At 44.3% G+C, this 10,366-nt stretch overlaps 1 protein-coding gene across 1 annotated transcript; it reads left to right on the forward strand.

The window, feature by feature from the left end:
* Positions 1 to 660: 660 nt before the first annotated feature.
* NCBP2AS2 (NCBP2 antisense 2 (head to head)) lies at positions 661 to 1,201 on the forward strand. Its single transcript, XM_086944244.1, has one exon. It carries the CDS (start codon positions 752 to 754, stop codon positions 1,061 to 1,063), a length of 312 nt encoding a protein of 103 aa, XP_086800370.1. The 5' UTR covers positions 661 to 751; the 3' UTR covers positions 1,064 to 1,201.
* Positions 1,202 to 10,366: the final 9,165 nt, after the last annotated feature.

Consider the following 10,366-nt stretch of genomic DNA (forward strand, 5'->3'; position numbering starts at 1 on the left):
GGGGGTGCAGAGACTCGCGAGAGAGAGGCCATGACTACTCCAGTAAGACTGACCGGGGGGGGGGGGGGGAGAACAGTGGTGAGACCAGCCAGGTTCCAAGACTTTGATATGAGCAGCAGACTGTAAGTTATATGTTCCATTGTTGGGAAAAAAGGGAGATATGTAATGTTGGCGTTCTAGTGTGTGCGCGTCGCGACGCGACGTGCGGCGGCCATTTTGATGGATGCACGCGCATGCAGATAGAGAAGGCGCGAGCGTTCGAGCAGAGCGGTCATCGGCTCGGCGCTCTCTAAGTGTGTAGCACAAATAAATAGCATACCTCCAGCAACTGTGTCCTGTCATCATTTTAGGATAAACAAGACCTTTACAGCTCCCATAATATAAAGTGAAACACTTGGATGTGGAAACCTACTGACGTATCCACTTCGAAACTTTATAGCTCAGCTTATTTAGTGTCCTTAATATGAAAAAGATGGAATATATAACAATCTGTGTTTCGCAGCAAGGTGTACAACGGTGCCAGTTTACATTTGAATTTTGTATTCCTAGTTCATTAGCCGAACGCCACAGGCTTACGGGATTTGTCCGTCTTCTATAACTATATGTTCTGCTCCCAGTCCTTCTTCTCTTTTGTAGGTCGTACTTTCTGCGTTTTTGTTTTGCGTTGATTGCGCGTGACGTATGATCAGGCGCCAGGAGTCAGAGGACACTTGTGTGGGTTGTGACGCAAGTGGTTTCCTTTCCTTTCACCATGGTGCTGCGCCGGCTGCTCTTCTCGCTTTTGAATAACGCGCAGCTAATAGAGAAGCTTTCGGAGTCCCGACCCATCCGCCGTGCGGCGCAGCTCACCGCCTACGCGCTGACCCAGGCTCAGCTCAAGGGCAACGAGGCAGCGGGCCGCCTGTTGCGCTCTGACACTCTCCGGCAGATACAGCAGGGGGCGCCCCGAGACCTGCAAGACGCCAGCAGGAAAGTAGGGCGGATCAGTGAGACCTTCATACGAGAGGTGAAGGAAGGATTTCAGGAGGCCAAGGGTAGCCTCAAAAGCAAGCAACGCAAATGAACCCAGGAGCCCGAGCCAGCTGAGTTCCTGAACAACATCCACACCGAATCTCTGACTCGATCTGCCGGTTCCTCATTCTTCGAACTTTATAAGATGGTCAATGAGAAGGCGAGCAAGGGTAGCACCTGATGGACTCAGGGTTTCACCCAAGGAGAGGAACCCGGAGTTGGCACATCACAACAGCGAACACTGTGCGTGGCTTAAGGCCCCCAGGTCCTAATTTATAGAGTTTAAACCAGGCTGACATTCGGAGTCAATAACTTCATCCAGGTGAAAGCTCGTGTTACTGGTTGCCACTCAAGCCTCTGACGCAAAGATTTGTGGTTGGCGATATCAGTTTACAGAGAAACTGTTCATTGGGCATTTTGTTTTTGGATGCAGGATCGAAGGATAGTTCTGTGTGAGTTTAAACTTGATCATAAAACCCACAAGAGAAAAAGAAAGTGAATGATTCCTACAGTTAATGGTAAACCCGTATTCATTGTTTCCCTTTTTGACGAAAGAATACATTTTTCATGCTAAAAAGCACCAGAAAGAGAGCAAATTTGAAACCAGTGGATCTACATAGCTGCACTATGCCAGTTTTGCAGAAAATCAAGATGGGAACTAATTGAAGAGAATATTGTCAAGCTGATATTTTTGGGTCTTAATACAAAAAAAAGATGGTTCGTAAGATGCACTGGTGAGCAGATTTCGTCAAGTATACTGAAGCCACAAGTATGTAAGAATAATTGGAAATGAATAGGATTGATTAGTACATGGCACAACTTTTCGTTTGGTGTTCTGATGTGGGCATGTATAGGTTACAGAAACCACTTGGTGAGGGGTCCGTTATAATAGTCAATGCACTGGATTAATGACATATAGAACAGCATAGTAATTTGATATGCCGGACTACAGATCCCAAGAAACCACTTTCTAAAGAAGATTCACAGCTTTAATGTGGAAAAAAAGGCCATTCCATAACAGTATATGTAGCCACTGAAAAAGAGCCCTAACGTGGCAAAGTGACAGACTGTCTTAGCAAACAGAAGTATTCAAAATGGAGACTTGTACACCAGGACAAATTAATTTCCTGTCTGAAGAACCATGCCAATCATTGCCTGGGTTACGGAGTTGTAAGAAGAACAAATTACCACCAACTTGTTTGGAGAGACCGTTATTTGAAGAGAGAAAGAATGTAAGGTTAAGTGGTGAATAGACGCAATTGTAGACCTCAATCGAATGCTGCTAAACCAGGGTATGGTTTCTGGAATCTAACCATCCTTGACATTTAGGTAGGATTGAAACCCATCTTTTAATTGATAAAATAAAAGAACATAATAATTGGACAATCGCTGTAGACTTCTTTTCTCTTTTGACAGATCCTGCGTTGCTAGTATTTGTAGATTGTAAGTTAAAATTTGAGTTCCCCCCCCCCCCCCCCCCCCCCTGAAATAATTTATACATAACCCTCCGGGACAATGGGGGCAGACCCTTTTGCAAGTCCCTGAGGCAATGGTTGTTAAACAGGCAGTAGTCTGAGAAGTCCATTCTATAAATAGTGACAGAGGGCATTGGGTGTTAGGCCCATACCTATGGAGAGTAATCCTGTTGGGTCTAGACCCTCCAAAAGGTACTGTTCGTGCAGTGGTCATAGTTTGACAAAAAGGTATAGTGCTTAAAAAGATCAATCTCCCGGATACATGCATGGGAAGGTGTTTGAATATAGACAGGGGCGGCTGCTGTTAATGGGCGTGATGGGTGTCTCCCTGCCACCCAGGAGGAGTAACAAAAGTGAGAAGAAACACCAAGCAACCAGCAATAAATTGTCTCAAGAGGGTTGATTTGGTAGTGGTCTGGCGCTCACTTAACGGTTCAACAATATTTTTAACTTACTCCCATCTTGGTTACAGTGCTCTAAAAGGTGGGGTGATTCACCTTTCTCTCTACAATTTTTTGATCTAACATCAGAGTGCACAACGCTTCAGCCTCAAGCACATCCCAAAATAAACGTGAGAGCATAAAGAGGTGTATTCTTCAGTAATAGTGATATTCTGATAGTTTTTACCCCCCCAAAAGAAATCGTGTTTTTAGCTTTAGAACCAACACGTGATTCATCGCTATGAGGCGTACCTCACAGCTTCCTCAGGGCTGTATAGCAAATATAGTATACGTTCTGGAATGACCCTTTAGTCCCAGTTTTACTTCCATCCCAGATAAATCCACAAGCGTCACCACTGTCCCTTACTTTGAATCTTTACTTTGAATATCAGGAAATCTGTTCTTTCAAAATATTACGATATATCTCCTTAATGAACGCTGAGGTCTGAGCGTACTCGCTCTTGTATCAGTGAGGGACAGACAGACTTGTGCAGGGAGGACTTCTCTGGATACAGGAGATGCCTCGTAATATTTTGAAAGGATAGATTTTGTGATATTCAAAGAAAAGATTCAAAGTAAGGGACAGTGCTGATGTTTGTGGACAATTCATTGATTTTATTTGGATCAGTAGTACAACTGGGACTAAGGTAATTCCAGGACATATACCATATTGGCTGTACATCCCTGAGGACGTCTTTGGGTACGCCCCATAGCAACGAAACACGTGCCAGTTCTAAGGCTAAAACGAAGAGGAGGCCAGAAGGCTGAAAAATTAAAAAAGACCATCAGAATATAATATAAATATTATTGAAGAATATACTGTTTTGTACACTCACATTTATTTTAGCATGTGCTTGAGGCTGGAATGTAGCATTAAATTGTGCTGGCTGCTCGGTGAGTAAACTTATAAATCCTTTATTGTTTTTTTGTTTGGGAGGGTGGGGTAGGATGGCCCTTAGCCCTGCGTGTGTGTTGGCTGGGCAAAGATTTCTTTGACTTGGAGGCATAAATTAGGGCAATGACGTCATTGATGGGTGCTGTCTGTGGGTTACTGCAGAGAACAAAGTTTAACTGTGGGCGTTATTCACATGGCCCAGGAAGTAGTCGGAAGACCTCCATTAATCTCAATAGCTGGGGGCAGGGCAGGCTGTCTGAGACAATGTAGGAGGCGTGTCAGTGGCCTCTGCCTCTTCAACTAAGACCCTGGAACTCTTGTTGATTTTTCAATGATCAGTGGTCTGAGGGAGAAGTCCAGCAGCTTCCTTCCAGGTCCTTTTACAGGATGGGTTAGTTTGTGCTTAGTGCCACTTCAATCCAGTCACCAGGCCCGGGGAGAATGTTAACGTAGGAGAGTGTTTAATGTGAGGTTAAGAGTTATCAGTCAGGGCAGTGCCACAGTGCACAGGCAGGCATGGGCCTGTGTGACATTACCAGTATGTAAGCAGATTGGCAGATGTTTGTGGGCCTGGTGCTCACTGTCAGGATAGTACCCATGCCATCTGTCTGCCTGCAGCCACAGGTGCAGAAAATCCTGTGTAAGGAGTTAGGTTGATCAATATGAGGACTATGACAAGAGCTGAATGGGAGTAACAGTCAGGTGGGTAATAGTCATGCGTTTCTTGCGTTTACAGGAGTGTGAAAAAATCAAAACTAATTATCCCGGTGTCTCATTACAAATCCATACAAGTGTGCAAACCCTTAACTGGCGTGTTTGCCTCTGAAAGGTCAGTTGCCTAGAAGACATGGGTTTTGGATCATAGTATCGGGACAACTGCTCAGGTTTAGCGTTGTGACCTCTCCTTGGGGGGTGCCAGTGTTTGGAGTTGTAAGCTCTTTGAGACTAGCTGAAAGTGCATGTTTATTGACTTCAGAAATGGGCGGGTCACAGCTCACAAAGCTTCACTCGCCATTCACCTTGGTTCATCCAAGCACTTAGGAAGAGGGAGCCGCCTTTACTGGGCCTAGTCACCTCCCACTGAAAAGACACAGCCTCGGGAGACTGTCGGTTCATACGCTTCCCCCTGCAGTTTCTGGTTGTCGAATCTCGCAGTGTTTGTATTTCTCCGTGAAGCAAATACTACTCTCTCACTTCTGCCACTGGTTTTTACTCGTCCGATTGAGACGGCTTATTTTCCGACCCACTTGCACAAACTCCTTTTTTGCTGCATTCGGAATTCCGAGTCTGGTGGAATTTAGTACCACATCTGGTAATTCTTTGGTTGCTAAGTCAGCAACCTTCTTTAAATTTCAACAGGAATTGTCTTTTGGAATTTAAAAGAGATAAAGGACTACTGTGCATGCAGAATTTCAGTCAGTTAGAAGCAAAATCCATATGGTACTCCCCCAAAACTAGGAATAGTTATTTGTTATTACAGTCCATAAATTCTGGACCTGTAGGATGTCATATCATTTATCGGGTGAGATAAATGGCACCTACCAGGCATTTCTTCATTATTTCCAAACCTGTACGCTTGGGGAACTAACCACATGCCCAGCTTTCTTAGCCCCACCACAAAAGGATCAGTCCAGTGGCACTGGACACACTTCTCAGCAAAGGTTTGCACTAGAGCCAACGAAAAAAAAAGCCACGCAACACGTACAAAATTCAACGCTAATTTAATAGATATAGATTATATTTTAAGGAATTTTTAGAGTTCAAGATGAGCCAAGTCCACTGTAGGGTTCCGGAGATACAGATCCTTAAAGAGAATTTAAATATCAGTTTAACTGCAAACAAGCATTGGTAACCGTAAATTGTAAACGTTTGAAAAGTTTGTAAGAGTTAGGTTCAACCCCTCTTGCCCGACTTGGGCGACCTAATACGATGGGGGGGAGAAGCTCTGAGGGATACCAACAGAAAAAGACCTGACTTATAATGAACACCAACCCTTATCTTCAAGACGCTAGAGGAGTCTGTAACTTTTTTTTTCAAAAAACTCCCTCAGGCAAGGCTCACTGCCACTAGTCAAAGTGTCTATTTGTTCAAGCTAGTGAATACTGGTTACCCCAGCAGCCCTGATGAAGTTGCGTTAGTCGGTGGCAACGAAACCTGTCTGCTTTCTGAAATTGGAAATGCTTTACTAAAAATCATTTTTAGGTCTCGCCTTAGCAATCCTGTTCGGGATGCTTGGGGGGATATAAAGTAAGGGCTCTGAAAAATGCACCCAAAGGCGTATTGCCTACAGTGCATGTGAGCCGGGCGCGTGCACATAGCACACCAGTGAGCCTCGGCATCAGACTTCAAAGGAAGCTGCTCCCCCGCCACGCAATGCCGAGAGCTTGTTTTGTTTGAGAGAGATTTTCACAATTAAGGACTTGTGCCCTGCCATAAAGGGACATTACACAAAATAGCTGCAGCATATTTAATTTTTCTTCGCCACGTCTCTGGCCCACTCCAATTTCGCTCAGTTTCACAATTAACAACATTTTTTTTATGCACTTCAGGCGCTGTGGCTGGCCTGGTCATTCTTTTGGTTACTTTCTCACATACCTGTAGAAGAACAGGAATGCTCACATGGTAAAGGCAAGGAGACAACACGGCCAGCTGTTTGATGCCAAACACAGCGGGCAAGCAACCGGAGAACATTTTGGTTATTGAATTATATTTGTGTCGGCGGTTCACCTTTCATCATTTTCAATAAACAGAACACTGCATTTCTAAAGTGCAGAGGAGGAGGTACCCGTTTTAAAATACGGTTCTTCATTATCGGGAGATTGTTAAAAAAAAGTTTTAAAAACATTTAAATTGGGTTTTTCTTTGACAACGTTCTCCTTCTATATGCTCCATCTCTGAATTTAATTAAGTCGTCCTCCAATTAGCCGTACAATACGCATCGTAACAGTAAGATTTACGCTTTGGAAACATTCCGAAGAATTCAACTAATTTTGTTCAATTTCATTTTCAGCAGCTCAGGAAATAAAAATACCATGTTTACACTGGGTCACTTGCCTGTTACCAAACTCTACTTTCAGCTCCATCAAAATGATCAAGTTTCTGCTCAAACCATAGCTCCTCTACCGCGTGGGAAGGTATGCTAACAAGCTGCTGTTTATACCTGAAGGCAAACGCACCTAGGCACAGCGAACACAGCAAAATCACACGCAGCACCTCGGAAGCCATGTCTGCACTGAACAGGGAAAGCAGAGAACAGGTCATATGACTTACTGTCAGCTGACAGGCACGTGTCGCACAGTTACACTCTCCTTATTTGTCTTTTTTTTTTTTTATAGCTCCGGACAGACCGAATTTCCCTTAACAACTGAAACTAAGGAAGTTTGTAGCGCTCTTGAGCTTTCCAGTTTTATGAGAGAGTCCCTCATTCATTTTGTATTTCCTTTGATATCTAGGATATGTAACATCTGGTTAACTAAGACTACAAATCCCAGCATGCAACGATAACTAAGTTAGCTGGGCGACTTACGCATAGAACTGGAAAACTTGAGAATTCTGAAGAAGTGAAAAAGGACAGGAAATTACACGCAAGAAAATGCATCATTTTATTTTGAATAGAAGCAGAGATATTACACAGCATGCTCAGGGCTTTAAGCGGACCGGGTCTCACCGGTGCTCACCGGCAGTTTTTTTTAAAGGAGGCCTCGAAATGGTTGCTCCATCGCGCTATGTTTTGTTCCCTGGCTGGCACAGCTGGTCCCAACCCCACACACACACACACACACCCTACACACACAGCCCCACACACAACCACACACACCCCCCCCAAACCCACAACCCCACACACACAACCCCCACATACACACTCAGACCCCCCCACACACCCAACCTCCCCACTCACGCACACAACCCCCCACACACACCACACACATCCAACCCCCCCACACACCCAACCCCCCACACAATCCCCTATCTATTGCCCTCTCTCTATCGCCCCTCACTCTAGCAATCTATCGCTCTCACTCTATCTATATGTCTATCACCCTCACTCTGTCGCCATCACTCTATCTATCTATCTATCGATCTTCCTCACTATCTATCGCCCTCTCCCTCTATCGCCCTCACTCTATCTATATCTATCTATCGCCCTCACTATCGCCATCACTCTATATATAATAATCCACATTTGTAAAGCGCACAATCACCCGTAAGGGTCTCTAGGCCCTGGGGGCCATCTGGAAGATTAAGCAAGCTATTGCCCAGAGTCACATGGTGCTGGGCTAATCTGCCGCCGGCCCTGGGGATCGAACCGTGATCCCTAGATTCCGGAGTCAGTCACCCTGGCCGCGGCGCCACACCTCTATCTATCGATCGATCGCCCTCACTCTATCATTCTATCAATTGCCCTCTATCTATCACCCTCCCTCTATCGCCCTCCCTCTATCTATTGCATCCACTCTATTGCATCACTCAGCACCACCACCGCATCACTCATGGGCGCCACAACATCACTATGCGCTACCACATCATCACAACGCCACAGCATCACTCGTCGCCACCATAACATCACTCAGCACCACCGCAGTATCAATCTGTGCGACCATTCAACAACACCTGGTTCAAATATTTTCTCTCAATGTTTCAAGCTTTATTACAAATGTCACAAAAAGATGTTAATATTTCCCTTCTGTTCTTGGATTTTCGTCACAATAAAAGACACTGAACATAATCTTCACAAAAGTTATTTACAAAGCTATTGCCATTATAAATTACAATAACTTTTATTTAAGTATTAATTATTTTAAAAAATGAAAAGCCATTGTTATTTGTAATATAAGTACATCTAAGTCACGTAAATACAACACTTTTTGCATTATAAATGCTATAGGTGTCACATTTGCAAAAGTTATAACTATTGGCATTGTAAATGAAAAAAGCTATTAATTTCACTATTTTCAAAACCAACACATAGATAAAATATTTGTCACTTACAATACCAATAGCTTAAACTTTCCTAAAGCGAGACCTATTACATTGCAAATGCTTGTTTTAATTGAGGACGCTCACAGCACGAATAAAGTTTTGCACAGCTTGTGAGTTGCACCTCATTTTAAACGTTGGAATTGCATTTCTATTTTTGCAGGGACTAGTGGACACCTAAGTGACACTAGGGCTGACAGTACATCTCACATTTTTTCACGAATCTTATTGAAAATCTCCCTTGTTTCTGTGGTGGATTGACATTTGTTTTACTAATTGAACACATAGACACTTGGACTAGTGGCAGTGAGCCTTATCTGAAAGGGAGTTTTTAAAAAAAATGTTAGACTCCTCTAGTGTCTTGAAGATAAAGGTTGGTGTTCATTATCAGTCAGGTATTTTTCTGTCGGTAGACTGGGGAGTGTGGGGTGGCCTGACTTGTTTCTTTCCCCTTTGTGCTCCTTCTGTGTTTATGAGAAGCTCTGAGGGAGCCAATAAGGAGTATTTGGACAATTACCTGGCCATCAAAGCGTTTTCCAGTCTAATTCCAAACTTTACAGCACAACCGCCATAGACTTTAACAGAGTGATCCAGATGCTGCAGATACAGGAAATGGAAGATGCTTAAGGGTGCTCTGTGATGATCGGAGGTGCCTTTGCGGTTATTCCTCGGTTTACTGGTCAGGTTGTGTGACTTTGACAAAAGAGGTCGGGTCCCTCAGAGTCCTCTTTCAGCCAGTAGGCCAGCTGTGGCTTGGCTATCGGTCTCTGGCCACAGTGGTCCTGGCAATATATTTTGTTGTATGCTAATTGTAGGAGAGTAGGGTCTGCTATCCTATGGTCACCCCAATTTTTTGCTTTTTGCTTCACTGGTTTATGACTTAATGTGGCTGTGGGCCTGCTAATCAGACCCACAGCCTGCTGTTCTCTCTCTAAATTGATGGCAATGCACTCTAGGTGCATTACGAATTGGAACTGGTTCACCTTATAGGCCCCTGTAACAGTGTACCATAAGTACCCAGGGCATAGGTGTAGCCAAGGCCTACCAGGGGCTGCAGCATGTATTGTGCCACCCCTGGCCTGGCCTCCATATTTTACACAACTGGCTGATCCCTCAGCTGGGGTAAGTTGGCGTAATCACCTCTTACTTAGATATAGTATCCCTATATCTAACCTTAACAGGACACATGTTAACCTATAAGCCACTCCTATGGAAGGCCTCTGCAATCCTGGAGGCAGAGTGCATGGTTACATGTGAGACTGTGCTCTAGCATGAGCTGAGCCTGTCTGCAGCTGTCGGGAACAACTCCCTTAGCTGTTCCGGGATACTGCCGTACCATATACTTTTAAGTGCATTATAATCCTCGCGGTTATATGCTAACTTTGGTTTAGCTTTATCAAAACATGTCAAGTAAGGTGTCATACGATTTGGAATACTATCCCCTCGACAGTTCTGTCGACGGGGATAGCATTCCACCCTTCTAGAGGGACACGACATGTACCTAACCTGAACCCCGGTTAAAGTTAAACTCGAGCCTCAGCATCACAAAATGGATGCTGCCACCACAG

The sequence above is a fragment of the Lissotriton vulgaris genome, chromosome 11 (assembly GCF_964263255.1).
Source record: "Lissotriton vulgaris chromosome 11, aLisVul1.2, whole genome shotgun sequence".
In the NCBI taxonomy this organism is placed as follows: Eukaryota; Metazoa; Chordata; class Amphibia; order Caudata; family Salamandridae; genus Lissotriton; species Lissotriton vulgaris.